This window comes from Lonchura striata, chromosome 7 (genome assembly GCF_050655825.1).
Source record: "Lonchura striata isolate lonStrDom1 chromosome 7, ASM5065582v1, whole genome shotgun sequence".
NCBI classification, from domain to species: Eukaryota; Metazoa; Chordata; class Aves; order Passeriformes; family Estrildidae; genus Lonchura; species Lonchura striata.
Window position 1 is genome coordinate 34,329,222 of NC_140709.1, and position 19,164 is coordinate 34,348,385.

Below are 19,164 nucleotides of genomic sequence, written 5' to 3' on the forward strand. Positions count from 1 at the left end.
GATGAAAAATAGAACAAGAAACATAACACTGTTTTGGTGACCTGAATGCCAGCAGAAAGTAAATTAAAACTCACAAAATAAATAAAAACGACAGGACAGATTCTGCCCTCTGTTCAGATATGTTTACAAGGATGGGCTGAATAAAATTAAACGGGAAATAGCTATTTTGTGGACCTGTCTGAAGCAGCCATTACTGAACTGCCTGAAAAAGCAGATGGAAGAGGATGATTTAAGGTTTGCTACCTTACAGAGACCCCCTTTCTGCCTAAAGAGTCAAGGACTCTGACCAAAAGCAAACACCACTTTTGAAACATTAGCAGTCCAATAGCCTTCAGTGCCATGCGGTGATAAACCAACTGACATTTATGCACTGCCCAGCACGGGATGAATATTCCAGCAAATTTTCCAGCAGCCAAGCCCCTCCCACAGTACAGCCCCAGGAATATTCATTCCAAACCCCTGCACCCTAGAGAGCTGCCTGGAGCAAAGAGGAACTCCAGGCTTTCTTTGCAGCACCACAGTGATGAAAACAAGACAGCTGCACAGAATTTTCTTATTTTTCTTCATTCACGAAGCTGGGGGCGGGGGGAGAAAGCCCCTAATTAATCTAATAGGCTATACACTGAATTCTTTGCTCAGTTCTCCCCAGAAGGCTCCCAGTCTTGGCTGTAATTCAAACTCCTCTCAGTGTCCAAATATGCCAATGCTTTAGCTCCTCCCAAAGTGCCACCTTCCAGCAGCACATGAGCCTCTGGGAGCTCACAAATGCTCCTCTGACTCCCCAAGTACACAGTCCTCTTAAAATAACTCTGGGAGAAGGTAGGCAAATGCATAAAAAAAAGGAATTGTGCATTTTTCTTTCTAAAGCTGAAATAAATGTGCACATGTGTTTTTTGTCAAGTATGGGCAGAAGACAATTGAGGCAGCAGAGAATTTACTGGTGCTTCACTGCAATGGACTGGCTTTCCTGTCTCACAGATCCCACTAGTTATTAGTTAGGAGAATTCAGAAAAAATCTGTTTATGGCCATTATCTGTTCAAGTACATCTGGAATGGCAGATGACCTGTACTTAACTGGCTCTGCATGGCTTGAGGACTCTTTATCCACCCTTTGCAATGCCATCCTGCCTTTGTACACAGCGTAGGAGGCATCTGCAACCACAGTGCCAAGAGTACAGATGGGGGAGGTTACTTTCCCTGTGCTCTGTCTCTGCTTGAGAGGCTGGACAGTGAATGGAGGAGGCAGGAGAAGAAAATGAAGAGCATCTTGCCTGGGAGCTGGCACTGTGCTCTGCAGAAGTTGAACAATGGTAAAATCCCTGAAGAATTGTGGATTTGGACCCCTTTTTTCCATTGGGGCAAAACCACTAACAGCCAGGTTAGGACACACTGCACATGTGCAAGTAGAGGTGTTATGAGCTGGTCCTTGGAATTCAAACTGCTACCAAGCAAATCACATTTCCTTTGAAACTCTGTATTCAGCCCTTTAAATGTTTTGGGTGTTCCTCACCTCACACCTGCTCCTTTCCTAATTTTCACTTTGAGATTTGTGCTCTGCACATGGCTGCTGTCAGACAAAGTAAAGCTCAGTATGCAGGGCCAGCATAAGGCATGAAAGTACAGGAGTACTTTTTCGACTTTATTTTGTAGTTCTGACAATGTGCCTCACCATTTCCATGAATTGGAAGTTTCTAATTTTTATTTCTAATGGTGCTGATCATAGAAGTAATTTGCTTGCCCTTTACTAAACAGTCAGAATTACTCAGCCTGGAACTCCACTTTCTTACCTTTCTTTAGCTCATCTCAAATAACCGTATTAATAATATTTTATAATAGTAGTAGAGAATAATGCCTGTTGCAAGTCACAATGAACAAAGACCCAACACTTAGAAAAACCCTGTACAGAATATTACTTTGGTTGTTACTGGACATTACCCGGGCTTGGAATACAGAAGTTAGACAACAGAAAAACTTATACCAGCCCACAAGTTCTCTGGGAAGAGCTGTGAACAGACACAGAAATGTCAGGACCTCTCAAGATCACTACTCCAACCTCCTTCTCAAAGCAAGGCTATCACCAGTGCTGAGTCTGTTTAAATATTTAGTGTGTTTTTAAAACAAACCAGCAATTGGCAAATATTGTGTTTTCTAAATGATTCCTTTCTTCATGGGTAATGAGTAAAGATCTGTGAATTAAACCATCCCTGGAGGTACAAAGACATCCTACATCTCTCTCCAGCTGGCCTTTCACTGGATCTATGAGGTGACCAGTTGTTATTCACCTTACATTGAGCATGAAAAAATAACACTCCCACTTGCAGTCAAGGTTTTCCTACCGCAGTCTGCTCAAAATAAAACTGAACACTGAAATAACTGGCTGCACCAAGGCAACATTTGAGAACACCACATTTTCTCTTACTCCAGGCTGAGGTTTTCACAAAAGTCTGAGTTACTTAGGCACTAAAACTTTGTTGATATTCCAACAACTATGTTACAGAAGTGTCACTCACACGCTAGCATCACCTACACACACCAGTGGCCAATAATGACACATTTGGGCAATATTAATACAGCTTGTTACTGCAGCAAACATAAATTAGTCCCTGTGGGGACTAGTATTGTGGGTTGCAATTTCAGCTCAAGCTTCTATGACAATACGAGCCAAGAGACTGCAGTCTGAACCACGCTGAACCTAATGAGACATGGCAGCTTTGGAAAGCCATCTATAGTTTTCCTTGTAAATGGCACGCTGTCCTAATAAATGAAATGGTTTTACGTGCCTTTTACTAGTTTCCACTAAGGCTAGCTTCATTTCAGAACTCATTCTTTAATTGTGATGTTATCTGAGAAGAAGCCTTTCCAAATGCCAAGGTAAATGAGCATCAACAAGGTGATGGATGAAAAAGGGAATGTACTCTGCAGTCAGACATCTGACTGTAGAGACAGATTCAATTACATAACATTTACCTGGGCTCTTGTGTTCCAGTCCTTCTATTAGATCACCATGCTTAAGCCCAGACACTTTCAAAAGATTGTAGCTGGCCAGGAAAATCTGTCTGCTGGAATGGGAAAAGCTTTGGGTATGTAAACATTCAGAGGAAGTTTTCCTCTGAGTGCTAATTGGAATGAAGAGAAGAGCATCCAGCTCCATATGGTTCCCAAGTACATTAGCACCCTTGAGGCAGAATTACCTGACTCATTATATGGCTTAGCAAAAAGTGTGACTCTTCTGGAGACTGCTGATGTTCCACACGAAGGGCTGGCTTTCCTTTGGGTTTTCACTTGTTTGTTTGGGTTTTTTTCTCTTTATTCCTAAAGAATCACAGGAAGTACTTGGCAATAAGCTAGGGACTGTGTTTTAGAAACTGTACAGAAAACACCTACAGAGTTGTCTTTTCTGTTATTGAACCGACTATTAGAAACATTAGAAAAAGCAGTGTGTTACAGATCTGCTGAGGTTAAAATACCTGCTGTTTTTAACAATCTCCAATTGCTGATGGGCTCAAAATACCATTAGCTGCCTCTGTTCAGGGCAGTGAAAGCTCATGTTATCAATTATAAAAAGAAGACTACTTGTAAGTCTCTGCTATCCATTTCTGGTAAGTTTTGGCTTCATAAACCAACTATGGGCCATAAATGATGTGATTGTCGTGTCAGCTGAATCTGGAAAACCAAGGATTTAAATTACACAGTGCAAGTCCACAGACATATCTGTGTTCCTAATCATTCTTTCTCATGGTGTTTGTGACTATTTTAACTGGCTCAAATGCTTTCGACTTTGCCAAGTTACGTTCCTCCTGGTGTAAATAGAGAATGATTTTTTAAATAGTTGAGGTGGAAATAAAAGCATACCCACGCAACTTGAGAAAACCAATAGAAAATAAAAGCATGCCCATGTAACTTGAGAAAACCAGCCACATAGTGTATTCAACACAAAGATTTCATCCTGACTTTAATGCATATTCCACATGTATAGGGACAGGCATTGTCACACCTCTGATTTGCCACCTGCCAGCTCTGATTTGATACGTGCCTGCTGCACCCCCTGTGAGTGCCCAGCAGAATGGTTAACATAAACCAGCTCCATGCAAAAAGTTCACCTAAAAGGGAGCTCCCATAAGCACCCTGTTGGTGCAAGCCAAGAAAGCTGTAACATACAGCTGCATTTATCAATTTGCACACTCCCAGGAAACCAAGTGGAGTGCTGTGCCTGGAAATTGGAATCTGACTCCTGCACTTCAGGCTGATGTAAATAAACAAACCTGTGACAGGTCTGGAATACATGATCTTATGAAATTCAATTAGAAGCAGCTGAGCAGTAACACTTGGCATGTGTGTAGTGCCTTTCACTAGATCCTCCAAATGCTTTGCTTCATTAAGAGTCCAAGCCCATTTGCTGAAAAGAGTTTACCTCACGTGTCTAAATGTGATTAAAAAAAAGAAATAAAAAATTATTTGAAACAGCCAGGAATAAAATCCAGCCCTTTCTAGCCTTGTATCTTTTCTTTTACCATAAAGACAGAGTCTCATTTAAATCACTGCCTTCTGAACTGACACTGGGTGCAGGTGCCACTGAAGAAGGCATGTTAGGCTAAGGAAGGTTTGAGCTTAGGAATCAGTGGCATTTTGCTGTAAGTGATCTTTTCTTCACCTTAATTTGTTCTGGGGCAAAAACTCCAGATTAAAAACTGTGCCTGTTTTACCTGTGTGTAGCCCAGATGGAGAGCAAGGCCATCAGTTCACGGCCACCGTGTGGAAGCAGAAGGCAGCTCCTGCCAGTCTGGCACACAGACTGGCTGTGAAGTGAAAAACCCTCCCAGGCACCTCCAGTGAAAGTGCCAGGTGACTTCACAAGCTTCACTCTTCAGCTACAATCCCCCACCCTGCTGCACTGTGTGAGCAGGAGACAGGCCCTGGGCACTCCTGCAATATTCCCTGCGATGCTTCTGCTTTTCTGCTTCTCATTTTGTGGATTCCCACTTTAGATACATTCATCACGGGAAGCAACACAACATTGGAGCTTACCAAGAAAACAAATTGAAGAATGCCACATATAGGTTCTGTCTTTTTACCAAGAGCCCTAATGCTTTGCTGCCAACACAAAAACAAGCACGTGCATGTATTAAAAAAAGGTCTTTTACCTTTTCTCTTAAAATTTTTCTCCCTTTCCTTAGGGAACTGTACATTATTTTAAATTTTTATGACATCCTGTAATCACAATGTGACATCATATCATAATAAAATACATAGTGGTAGTATCAGTTTCTTTTGTGCAAAATTTTGCAGTATTAACAAGCATTAAGAGCATCTACTACTTAAAGAAAAGTGACACAACTTATTTCCTTTTTTGAGAGCATCTCCTGGTCGCTGTTGCAATGAAACAGGCACTAAGGAGTATCTTCAAAAGCCTTTATATTTTATTTACCAATATATATTCTGTCAGAAAAAGATATAATATGATCTACCTGACATTCCACAGTACACCTTCCAGGAAATAAAGTAAAAATTATGGATGTGTTTAAAACTAACTTTCTTGATTTTACTTCTAGATGAAATATGCCAAGTGCATTTTTGCAGCTTTGTTTGGAAAGTATAATCTTGCTCTCTATCCAAATGTTAAAGTTCTGATCAGTGGCCAGCTCTGTCAGGCAGAAGGAGCTTCCTCATATGTTTTACATCAGTTATTTTTAATCCCATTCATGCAACAGTCAAGGTAAAGACTGGCAGTCAAGCTGAAACCTGCTCCAAGGAAGGCCAAACAAAATGCAAACAAAAGTACAAATCACCAGGCAAACTCGGCTAAACCACAGTTTACATAAAAACACCCAAAATCTTGGACATGATTCTGCCCTGTAGAGGAAGCCTTCCTAACTTGTGTGGAGGAGACAGCACAGAAAATGTGCATCATGTTAGACTGTACAGAGAAAGGGCCAAAAACCTGCTCACTTTACAGATCATTTATTTATTGTAATTTTCTGCAAATTAACCCTACAATAAGTGCGTTTCTTGCAATTCTTGGCTGACCACCACTTGTCTCTGCCATGGTCCTTGAGAAATCACAGTTCTAAATCAATTTGCAGTTTTCCATGACCAAAATAAAATGCCACAAATTAAATCTATGCTTATCTCAGTTGGGAGGCAAAGCAAAAAAAACAAACCCACAACACAGCCCCAATATAGAGCTGTCAAAACAAAGTTTTCCTATCATCATCTCCATGATTAAACTTCCTTTCTTTCTGACATTCATGGTTTTAAAATGAGATGTAAAAAGGTTTATTATTAGTCTTAGTCTTATACTTCAAGATACACAGAACTGTACAGAGCATAACACCATTATTAAGATTTTAGTCTCAGAAAGACAGAACAGTACAGGAAAGAAAGTCAAGAAGAGCAAAATTGAAAAGATTACAGAGAAGGAGGTAACAAGCTGTACTTGTACAAAGCAGAGTAGAAAAGAATTCATAACTAATGGGAGGGATGCAACAATGGTGACAGACAAAGTGAGACATTATCCTGTGAATACTGGTAATCCAAAAAGATGTGTAGGTCTGACTATCTCACCAGAAACAATGAGAGTTGGAAGGCAAGATAGATAGGGAGAGACTGAGAAAACAGAATAAATTCCCTCTTCACTAAAATATTGCCCAGGTGGGTGAGCTCTGGACTATAATGAAGTGGTTTTAAATGAAGCAAAAATTGGAGACACTGTTATTTTATCTTTTCTCTGAGCTGCCAGTTTTGCAGAGTGTTTTGAGTCAGTAGTCTCCAACACAAACTAGAACCTTTATGTTTAAATGTAATAAAGTCTTCATTAAATAATTCCATTATGTGTTTTTTTTTCCACCTACTGTACACATACTTATGAATTACTGATAGCAAGCCCTAGGCAAAGGCAAGAGGAAAACAGAGATGAAGTGAAAGCTTCATTTTCTTTCTTAGGGTGAAGTCTACTGAACACACAAGATTGATTCTGATGTGTTTACTCACAAGAAGAGCATCATCATTGCATGAATACTCTGGTTGATTTCAATAAAAACTGAGTGATGCATTATTCAGTTCAGCTAACAGAATGAGAATCTGATTTAATTTGAATTAAGAAGGAGTAAGGTGAGAAAGTGAGAAACAGAAAAAACAGGAAACGATCCAAAGTGCAAAGCACAGCTTGATCTCTGTCTCCTGAAGCTCCAGATTTCAGACCTGGGCTGTCTCTGAGCAGAGTGTGGGTATACATTCCTTCATTGTTTATTCTTGTCCTGTCACTGCTCAGCTTTAAAGCAGGGAAATAAAAGCAACTGTGCCATCAAATTGTGCCTCTCAAAAGACACTGCACCATTCAGTCCACACTTGCCTCATAAACCAAGCTCCACCTTAAAAGTCACTAATTTGCATTATTTTTACTGGGTTTGAGCACCTTACCACTTACAGTGGCTAATAACTTTCTTCCAATATCACTGTAAATTTATTCCTAGCCAATTAAGACTCATTCATTCTCATGCCACTGCTGATTTTTACCTTACACACTTGTTCTCCTCTTGGGTATTTAACCATGCTAAATCTATAGCTAGCACTCAGCATACAAAACTGCATTTAGCTCGACTAAATACACCCAAACATTTAAACTCTCTTGTGGTGACCCTCACATACCCCCAAACCACTGCACCTTTCACAGTCTGGCTTCCTTTTTTGGGTATAAGTGGATGCTTTTCACTGTTATCTAGATGAGCTAAAGTCAGAGCTTTATGTTTTGATGACCACACACCTTTCTGGTGTATTTTAGACCTATAGTTACCTCTATGTGAGACTACAAAGTTTGTATTTAAGTCCAAAAAGGTGGAAAAAATCCCCCAAAACAACCAAAAAAAACCAAAACAAAGTCACTGCAGAAAGAGTCACTCTCCAGTTCAGAAACACCAAATTTTCCATTTGTCTTGGCCTTGTGGACGGAAGAAGTTGTTCAATGGCTAGGAAATTAACCCTAAGCTGTGGAAAATGAAGGCAATCTTATTTTCTAAAATAAATAAACCTTATTTTTCTAAAAGGGATCTGGTTTATTCATATGAAACAACTTGACAAAAATACTGTTTTGGAAAAAAAACCAGCTCAAATTGCTTCTGAAAGACAGCTGTATTTTTCTCTTTCTAAACAATTTTAAGCATTAGCTCTTAAAAAAGGGTCATACAAATCCAAAGACTTTTCAAAAGTCTCAAAAAAAAAAAAACTTCATTTGGAAAACCTGGAACTGCTCCGAACTGTTTCAGTTCAGGGTAATGCATTCTCTTAATGCTTGATATTTTCCATGGGACACATAACCCAGTTTTATTTCCCCTCTAATCAGGAGATATTAATGTGTTGCAGGAGTGTGGAATATGATCCCCTCTGCAAACACAGACAGTGAACAAAAACAGAAGCAGCAAGGATTTTATTCTGGCCCATGGACTATATATATATATATATATATATAGAGAGAGAGAGAGAGAGAGAGAGAGAGAGAGAGAGAGATGTGTCATAATATAATAATAGTATATATTAATAAATTATTATACAATAATACATATCGTATATAGTAACACATATCATATATAATGACAATCTATCCAATAATCTTATATAATAATAACACACACAACTAGATCACTATATATATATATATATATTTGTGTGTGTGTGTTCCTTGGCCCTTGTTTTTTGTAGTTATCCAAGCAGCATAAGTTTTGTTATAAAATACAATGTTGAGAGAATGGTACTCACTAGGGAAAAATGCATTTTAATTTATGGGTATATAGAGAGAATAATCTAGCTTTTGTTTCTGAAGTTCTTCAACTTAAAAATAGCCAAATACATATATTTCTGGAATAATAATAAAAGCTTTGGGCTGAGACATTTTATGCCACGTCACAGTCCTGCAGAATTTTATGGCTGAGTTATAAACCTGAAAAATATGTGCTTATAATGGAAATCCTGACAGACCCTCACAGGGGCTCCTGTAATATCTTGAATTTGATTTAAGAGTGGTTTTCAATAATGCTTTCCCAAGCCAGTCTGCTGGGGACTGCTGGGGAAAATGGAATGTTGAGTGTGTCCCATGTCCCCAAACGCAGCTCAGTGTGCTTGATGAGAACCCTAGGGCATCCAGGAAAGCCTCCAGAGCTGCTGTAGCCTGGGGCTGTCAGGTCTCTAATATCAGAAACCCCATAAATGTCAGGGCTAAGTGCACCTTTCATTTAACAAAACAATAAATTGTCTGTCTCTGTGCAATAAATCGCTCATTTCTGTGCCTCCACAAGGCCTGATGTGATTTGTAAATGACTGGAAATTCTGCTTTGGTTTTTTTCTCCCCTAACAATCATGAACCACGCTTCTGGCATCACTGGATTTTTAGAGAGAAGGGAAGAGGAAACCTACATAATCTGTGAGTCAGATTAAGAACGGAGAAATTAGGATTATAAACTATTATAAACCCGTCCTGCCCCCCACTATAAAACCTTCAAAACCCAAAGCTTTATGATTATGAGAGAAATGAAGGGACTGAGTCCTTTCCAAACCCTGGAGTGAGACAGGGCACCATAAGAACTCTGATGGGTGGCAGACATGGTGCTGCTGAAGGGAGCCCAGCAGCCAGGGACTGAGAGCAAAGGAGAAATGGTGACACTGCAGAAAAAGCAAGAAACAGGTGCTGACACAAAGCACTGTGAAAGCAGGGGAAAGACAGAAGTAAAGAAAGTAAAAGAGAATTACAGCAAAAGGAAGACTGGGAACATAGTGAGTGGACAGTCCATCTGAGATGAAAGGAGAAAGGGAAATGAGAAGAACTTGGTCAGCCTTTAAGCTGATTAATTTTCTCATGCTTGCCTTCATTTTAATACTTTCCATAGGAAACCTCTGTTTACTCTGTGGGCTACTGGATTTGTTAAAAAATTACTAAACCAGTTCAATACTCCAGAAGAAATGACTGGTGAACAAAGGGGAAGAAAACTGCACAGAATTCTTTATAAATAGGTACGTAGTTATGCAGACAACCATGCCTTGCATGGAAAAAAATAATATCTGAGAGGATCAAAAGAAACTTCCTCATTGTCCCACATAAACCCAAGACAGCCCAGTTCATCACAGCAGGAAAGAAATATGAACTCTTCCACCACTGACAAATTAAAAGCTGGGATGAAGAACTTGGCAAGATCCACTTGAAGTTTGCTGCAAGGGCTTCTCAAGCTTATCTGAACTCTGGAGCCAGCCAGCAGGTACCAAAAAGCCCCTGGTATGGGCAAGGTTGGGTAATCCCCCTCTGAGACTCGTTGGCATAATGTTTTCTGAGAGTGAGAGCTCTCCAGTGACACCAGGAAAGGATCCTTCCCTTCCATCTGGGAATACCCAAGCTCTCCAGCTCAGAAAAAGGAAACTGTAGAGAGATTCAAGAGAGGAAAACTACACTTTCCCCATGCATTTCGATTTTGCTCCTCTACAAAATTAAAGCCTTGTTTCAATATGGTTTTAATTTCAATTAGCCCTTGGTTTAGAGCCTTCTCTTCTGCACACTGCACTTCCTCATGGAGCAGCCCCATTAGCAAAGGAAATTTCTGCTAATGGACCTGCTTGCAGTGATAACTATCACAGCCCTGGTCCTGGCCAGGGCCAGCGTGGCAGGAGGGGCTGGAAGGGCACTGCCACTCCACAGTCAGCCTGGTCATGGCAAGGTGGGAACAAAGATATCTTGAAGCTGAGAGATGACTGTCATTAAGCTCCTCTGCTCACTCCAGGATGAAATGGCCACTGAGCTGCAGAGCAGGCTTCTTTCATGGAAAAGAAAGACCTTGAAGCACAGCCACTGTCCTCCACTCCTCCCCAGCCTGTCCAGTCACCCCTGACTCCTCTCGTTTCTCACAGCTTCTCTCCCATCCCACCTGTAGCAGAGCAACAAAGGCTTTGTCTAACAAGTTATTGCTAATCCATCAAGTCTTGCTGGAGAAGAAAGACTCCTAAATTCACAGTGCAACCCCACAGGCCCTCCCTGCTCAAAGCCTCCCTGTCTCCAAAAATGAGTGCAGGCCCAAACCCACTGGATTTAGGATGCTTCTGGATCAGCTTCTCAGCTGCAAAAATCAACATAGATCCTTTGAACTTCACCCAGCCTGTGGGTTTACACCCAGCTGACAAGTGCAGGGATAAATATGCCTTCCCAAAAAGCCTGGCATGGAGAGAGGCCCCTTCAGGACAAGCCCTCCTTGGGCAGGAGAGCTGCAGGAGGGCACAGAGCCCTGGGACCCACAGCAGCCAAAGGGGACAGAAGGAAGCAGCAAGGAGGCTTTGCAAGAAACTTTGGCTTGGTGGCTCCTGGAGGCTTCCAGCTGCAGCTCTGTGCCTCTGGAAGGGAATCCTTAGACACAGCAATGTGTGCTGCAGTAGCACTCGGCAGAGCTGAAGATGTTCATCTGCCTCATTAAAATTGGATTCCCAAAGTTGTTCTCTCTTTTTCCTTCCTAGAGTGTTTTCAAACATTGTTTTCCTGCGTACCTGGATAACTGATGCTGTGCAGGGCTTTAGTTAAGGTAATTTGAGAATTCTTTTACATTGAAAAAGTATAAAAAGTAATCCCCTGAAGTACTTGGTTTTCCTTCCACGACATTCCATTGTAACCACCTACTACTGCTTTAGCTCGACAGTATTCTGAGGGGTTATTAAAGAATTCTTATAGTTCAGAACACAAAAAACAGGTCTGGAAGCCCCTGAGGGGTACAGGGCAGAACAGGATGGGGCTAAGACTCAGAAGAGCTGAGCTTTCCACCACAGCCTAGCTGCCTCCTATTAGGAAGTTTTCTTCCTGATTCTTCCTCTGCCTTGAATTCTTTGAGGCAGGAAAAGTTCCTCTGCCCTTGAATAGTGCTTAGCAAAATGAGTGCAGATGTAATGCAAATCAACAGCAGCAGAAAGAAACCATAATTGTAACAGGAAAAAAAACCCAACAAAAACCAGTAAAATAGGAGATGGGACTGCCCAGGTCTATGTGGAAGTTAGCATGTGTTGTATGCAACATTACAGAAACAAAACTGCATTTCTGTAAACCCCTGAGAGAGACAGAGAGTTTAGCACAGCACAAAAGCCCACAGTCATAATTCCAGAACTCCAGCCAGGGCTATTTTCAGCTAGAGTAACAGAGAGAAAACACAGCCTCAAATAGAGGTCCCAGTGGCAGAGGGTGACTGGGTGAGGTTATCTAAGGGACCTTTCCTGACTAAGACCCCCCAGATGTGACTTCTCTTCTTGAAGGCACTTCCATGAGAATGTCCTCACCCTCACACCTCCAAGCTGTGCTGTGGGTGTGCTGGGGCAGTCCTGGCTGAGAGAAGCTGCATCAAACACAGTGAAATATCAATGCACACAGCACTTTTTTGTGTGTTTGTGGAATCTTCCTGACTTGCTGTACCTGTCACACCCTGGCTGAGAAAGATTCACCCTACTGAGAATTCACTTCCAGGCTTGTGCCCTCCATACCGAATTGGAGTTTCAATCCACTTCTCAAGGAGCCAACACTATGGGTGTTCATGAAGTATTATTCCCTCCTCCCATACCCTGAGGTCACCAAAGTGGACAATCTTGCTCCCACTAAAAATTCCTTGACACATGGGCACAATTCACGGCTTTACTGGACAGCAAACTCCACATAAAATTGCTGTGCTGATCTCAGAGCTAAAAGGTTAAATATTCATTTCCAAGGAAGACAGTCCCCATGGAAGTGAGACACCAGGAGATGCCTTGTGAAACTGCAGAGCAGAAGGGAAGAGCCCCCTTAGACACAGCTGCTGTCTAACAACCATGTTTTATGCAGAATGCTTGGGGGCTACTCTATTTTTATAGCTTTCATCCATAAAATAAGAAGCTAAAGCTTCTGGAAGGAGAACACAATTACCCTACAATGATGTAACATCAGAATAAATTCAACACAATCTGTATAAGCAAAGAGAAAAAGCACCCAAGCTTTTTCCAGTTGGCAGTAGATAATACTTTATAACTGCCCTGTCATCAGCCTTCAGAAGCTATCTCCAGAGCCATATGTGGGTTGGCAACCAGGCACAGTGGCTAACTAGCTTTGCATCTAGCTGTACAGAAGTGGAGACATATGGAAATGAACAGCCTGGCAGAACAAGTGGGCTCTGAAGCAATGGCTTCCATAAATAAGTGCCTGCACACTGGCAGATGGAGAAAAGCACAGTTAGGGAGGGACTGTGTCACAGCAGCAACTTGATTTTAAACAATTCCTAAAAATCAGCCTGAACTTCGGATCTGAGCCATTTCCAGTGCCTTCAGTGCTGTTCTTGCTGGGGAAAATCCTCTCTGTGAAATCAGGGAAGGTAGAACAATGCATCTAGCAAAAGATAGCAGGAGCTGCTGCAGGGAGCAGAGAGCAGCACTGGGAAGTCACTGATGATTTTTGCCTCTTACTACTCTGCTAATCATGCTTTTGGTACCTTTCAGAAAGACACAAGCAATCATTCCCCACGGCCTAGAAAAGCAACACGTGGAGAGACACTCCCAAGCTGTGTGGCAGTGCCTGAACCACGGGCACAGTGGGTACAGGAGTGTGGGACACTCACGTGCACCTTCCTGCAGGAAATGGGAATTTGTGCCTGCTGCTGCCCTCATTCCTCTGCAGACCAGTCTGCTTCAAGGCAAATGGTACCTTTCCTGTTTGCAGGCAGCAGACTGATTCCTAGTCACTGCTAAATGAAAGTGAGTATTACTTTAATTCTACTTTTTGGGATAAGGGGACTCCTTGTCTGCTGATCTCAAAGGTTTTTCCACTTACCATAGCTGAAACAATTTTTTGTGCACATCCTCTAACAACAATCGACTTAATTACTGTAATGTGAAAGAACATACATATAATTAAATTTCAATAAACTAGCTAAACTTCACTAAATCCTCTCAATAATAGACCACCTTTTATATATAAAGGAACTCCCTTTCTCTTCCTGACACTGTATTACATGTATGACCTCACTTCTTTGCACTGCTTGGTTACCACCTCAGACCTCAGGTGGCTGTGATACCTCATCTTCTCCTCCCACACCACAGGGGGGATCAAGAGAAGCAGCAGGCAACAATTTTCCAGGGAATATCCCTAAATCCAAACCCCACATTAAGCTGAAGCCATCTACAGTGGCAATCAGTTTAGAAGCTGCTTCCCAATGTGGGAAATAGTAGAGGTAAAAAGATTTCTAGAAAGCTGTAAAAGTACGGTTTAGGAACAGAAATAATAGAAAACTTAGAGCTAGCTGCAGCTGTAAAGTTTGACAGTAGAAAAGGTTACAATAGTACAGCAAGCAAGGACATGAAACTATAGCTCGAGTTTTAGGCTTGGCTAAGATAAACTTTAAGACTGCAGAAAAATATGCTTAGTGAGATAGTAGAAGGTTTTAAGCTTCATAATGAAGTATTGTGAGTTGTTAATAGAGAGCAGACAAGCATTGTGTGAAGCAGGTGTACCTGTGCTTTTAGTGACTGGCTAGAACAACCGTCTGTGAGCTTTAGCAATGTGCTGTTGGCTAGAAAGTTTTTAAAATGCTCTGTAACAGAGAAATCTTTGGCTGCTGCTGGCTGTGAATGAGCTTTTGCCATATTTCAGTTGTTTCAGCCGTGCAATGAGGCTGATGCTGCAGTAAAGCTCAAGGGATGTACCCCAGCAGTCCCGTCCTGTTTGTGATAAACCACCAACACACACTCTGGCAAGAATCACCACGGGAAAGCCATGACCTGCCTTGCACAGGCCCTCCCAGAGATCTGTCAGCTCTGTAAGCTCTGCTCAGCCTCTCTGCTCCACTGCAAGGCTCAGAGCAAAGCCAGCACAGCCCTGCTCCAAGGAGCCAAGGGCCGTAGGCACACCCAGAGTGACAATCACGGAGGATTGCCTCTGCAGGATGGCACCAAGTCAATGTTTTGCATTAAATAATAACAGCCACTATCAATCAAAAGAGTGGAGAACAGATGGGGAGGAGGCTGTGTTGAGGGAAAGGACTTAAACAGGAATATGGATTTTGTCTCCCACCTCCTCTAGTCTGCTGTCAGCCCTAAATGAACCTTTGCACATCTCCATAGAGGCAATTCCCACTGGTGTGCTCCAGTGCTCCCAGCAGCTCTGGCTGCTTTACCACCACAGCACAGCATAGTCACACATCTACAAAATGCTGCAATGGCAGATTGTGGAGTTTGGGTTCCCCCACCTCTACCCAGCCCTACAGTCACTTTATCTACTCTCTTCTTCAGGAAGGTGTAACAACAGATCTGATTCTGGAAAGAAAACAGTCCCTATTCATGATGCTCCTCATGATGAAGAACAACACAGAGCTAGCTGAATTTCCATGTTTTCTTACTTTTGTAAGAACTTTTTTTTTTTGTATTTAAGTTGTTAAAAGAGGCAAATGTTTACTTAATATTGAGTCCAGCAAAACAACTGCTGAATCTTCAGGTTTCTCCTCACTGCTAAAAGATCAACATTACAACTTGAATTAACATTTTGTAATAGATGTTGTAGGAAATACACTTAAGGTTGCAGATTTAATGTAAGATAGTCTGTGGGCATGTGTTTATAACAAGCATTTTCTCCAAAATAATCTAAAACTTTAAACAACTTCCAAATAACCCAATGCAAAAGGCAGGCTCCAAATTGCCACTTGCAGTAAACAACCCTAGCTGTTCAAAAGCACCTTTAAAATGGGCAAGTTATGGCCTTCTACACTGCAAGATCTTATTCTTTGCAAACAATTTTCTTAGTACTGAATACTTCTTCTTAGTACAACACCGAATACCTAAACATGCCTAAAACCAGCTGTAAAACATGTCACACCCCAGGAGTGGCATGAAGGACATGTTTATCTTCCTGGCAGTGTGGGGGCAGAGAATTGATGACATGGCTGGCAATGCAGATCCAGAAGGGCTGAAAACCAGTATATACATTAAGAGTGAACAACAGAAGGGGCTGAAAAATCACCCTGTGTCCAGCCCCAGATTTCACATGGGGGCTTCTTCCCTCACTTCTTGCCCCAAAAAACAACCCCTTATTAACAATGAGTTGGAAAGACAGTTAAGAAAAGCATTTTGGCTCACATATAATACTGTAAAGCAGCCAAAACAGTGTGTATTTCAAGAACTACCCAACCTTCTTGGAAACAAAAACAGGCCTGAAAAAAAAAAAAAAAACCCAGCACAAATAAAAAGCCATGTTTTCAAGTTAGCTGGGAAAACAATAAGAAATGATTCCAAAAGCCCAGCAGTTCACCACATACCTTAGCAATTTGGACACACCAGTTGAGCAGGAGCTGGGAGCCGATGTTGTCCTTATGTTCATGGACATAATCCAGGAGGCAGCCGTGAGGCATCAGCTGGGTGACCAGCTGGATGGTGGGGCTCAGGCAGACACCCAGGAGCCTCACCAGGTGTGGGTGGTCCATGCTGGCCATGATCAGAGCTTCCTGCAACAACAAGAGTGACCCAAAGGTTACCCAGCATGCCCAAAGACTCCAGGCACTCGAGGTGTTGCTGTAAGGCAGGAAAACCATAGGGAAAGGCTGCATAAAATCAAGCCTGCTCTCCTTATCAGCCCTTGGCAAGTTCCCATGTGAAAGCAATCCTGATAAAAGCAGTTCGTTAACATAACAATCTATTCCTGGGTGAAAAATCAGCTAGCACCTGTATAAACTGTTTTTACACCCTTAGATAGAAAAATGAAAACTATCTCTCAAAAACAACATTTCCTGCACATACACACAATCAATACAACTTTACTAACCCATAAAATAATTGGCAAGAAAGCTGCTAACCAACTGGAGTTACACACAAAGTCTATAAAACTGTATAAAAAGGAGTTATGTGAATAAAGAATGAGCTTTTCCCACCAGGAAGGAAATACTCCAGTGGCTAAAGGGGATCAGTGTCCCCTCAGCAACATGAATTCCTGTCTGTCCAGTGCTAGGCATTCCTAGGGAACCTCCAGGCTGAAGCAATGTCCACTTGATGTTCTGAGTCCCAAAACCAGGAGTGTGCACAAATCTAAAATTCTGCACTGCCCCACATTCCCTGTCCTGTAGCAGCCACAGAAACAACAATGCAGGTGTGACACGCTCCACTTACAATCTCCTTTGTCTCTTGTTTTAATGCCTTTTTGGGACTACCTACAAACAGAGGCCAGACAAAATTAAGGGAATAAAAAGCAGTTATATTTATTGAAGTACCTTCAGGTACATTTAGGGCAGAGGAAACCCACCCAGGGGCTACCCCCAAAAACTGGATGATAGCTCATGGGTTTTCACACTTTTATAAGTGTGATCCATTTGCATATTGGGACTTAATCTTCCAATTACAGCTTCAGGTAATGAAGTAATTTATCCCAAGTTTGCTTTCTAAATCTGAGCCTCTTAGCATCTGATTGTTCCATCACCTCTGCCATCAGATCTTGGATGAGTTTATTTAGGTTTTTCCCACACTTTAGCTTTTCACACAGAAAAGACTTTATTTCCCTTTTCCAGACTATAAGAAGTTTTCAGCTGGACCAAGCTGGTCCAGGACCAAGGACCAGAAGGTTCAATCTTGGCTATGCTATTTGACCCTAAAGTTCACACCTCTGACCAGTAGCACAGGAGCTCCTTATGAAAACCCTAAATAATAGTTCTTAGAGGTAATGCTGCCATCACAAGCACCTGGCATTCAAATCTAGCAAGGAGAAAGCTTTCCTCTCTCATTCACTGAGTCCTCCGTTTCAAGACCATTTCATTATGGCAACGGAACAACGAAAAGTGAGATGGAATTGTGGCTCTGTAAGGCTATTTTGGCTGTCTTCTTTTTTTTTTTTTTCCTCAGAAAATCCCAATATGACATCTGACAACTTACAGAATAGCAGCTGTAATAGTGCCAGGAAAAGAAAGAAAGAAAGAAAGGAAGGAAAAAAAGAAGGATGAGACAAATTTGCCACCAGAAGAACATAAAAGCTGGGGGTGGGGGGGGGGGGGTTGGGGGGGTTTCTCTTCCCTATATTAATGCAAAATAAAAAAAAAGGTTCTGGCAAGTAGGCTGAGTTTGTGCTAAAGGAAATTGCTCATCATAGTACAAAGAATATTTGAAACCAAATTGCAGATATTTGCATAATAGTTCTTTTACTTTCTTTCCCACTTTTTTTTTTTTTTTTTTTTTCTTGGTAAAACAAAAAGATGAACAAGACACTAATTGTAGGGTTTTTTCCTTCCCAATAAGAAAAGAGCAGATGGTCCTTACTGGGGGGAGTGACTCCTTCCCTTGTCTTCCTCAATGTATGTGAAGAAATAAATAAATGAATAAATAGGGGCTATTTGATGGGATAATGGAGGAGCAGATCTGAGAAAGATTTTGATGCAACAAATCAGAAAGGGATCTGAATTTAACTAGTTTTACTCACATTCAAAATAATACAGTTCCCACTTGCTTAACTCTAAAATGTGGGGACTCTTGAAACAATTTAAACAATTCTAGCCTTTCTTCTGCTGTGTCTTGAAAATGTCCCTAAAGGCCACCAGAATAAATACCTGTAGACAGGTGAATTACTCAGTCTCCAGAGCACAAAACTACTCTGCCTCATTTTTTTTTTCCTTTTTACCCCATTCATTTTGCTCCTTCAGAGGCATACAGGGACAGCACTTGCTGCCCACTCTGCCTCTGTGGAAAGGCAAGAGGTTCCCCATGAGCCTGGAGCTGGAGCACTTTTCTTTATATCCCAGACTGATTAGAACAGAAATGAGGTGTTTATTTTATTTTTTTTCTGTCTTCCAGGGGCCCACGCAGGAAGCTTTAAAACTTGTGTCCATTAGTCTCCAGCTACTTTCCATTGCCAAGTCTATCTGTTTCCAAAGGAAAACCACTTCTGTGCAACAATAAAAGCAAATTTGTCTCATTCTGATGGTACAGGAAAGCACCTGCTTTTCCAAGAGTTTTGGGCTAGAGTTTCAGGAAAAAAAGTCAAAAATGTTTTTTTTTTTAATAAAATATTATGGACTTCTCTGTGATGAATTAAGACACACACAGAGGGCAAGGAAATTTTCACCATAGATTTAAGCCACTAACAGACACTAATTTAGCATGAATCCTGGCTTCACACAGTTATCCTCATTAGCAAAACTATTGTTATTTTTATTGAACTTCCCTCTAGAG

At 41.5% G+C, this 19,164-nt stretch overlaps 1 protein-coding gene across 9 annotated transcripts in view; it reads right to left on the reverse strand.

The window, feature by feature from the left end:
• Nucleotides 1–19,164, reverse strand: part of ERBB4 (erb-b2 receptor tyrosine kinase 4) — a 595,041-nt gene that overhangs the window by 79,582 nt on the left and 496,295 nt on the right. For all 9 annotated transcript variants that reach the window (XM_085584640.1, XM_085584638.1, XM_085584639.1 and 6 more), the window contains exon 20: nt 16,275–16,460. In XM_085584640.1, coding sequence (XP_085440766.1) covers nt 16,275–16,460 — 186 coding nt within the window. The remainder of the gene's footprint in view (nt 1–16,274; nt 16,461–19,164) is intronic.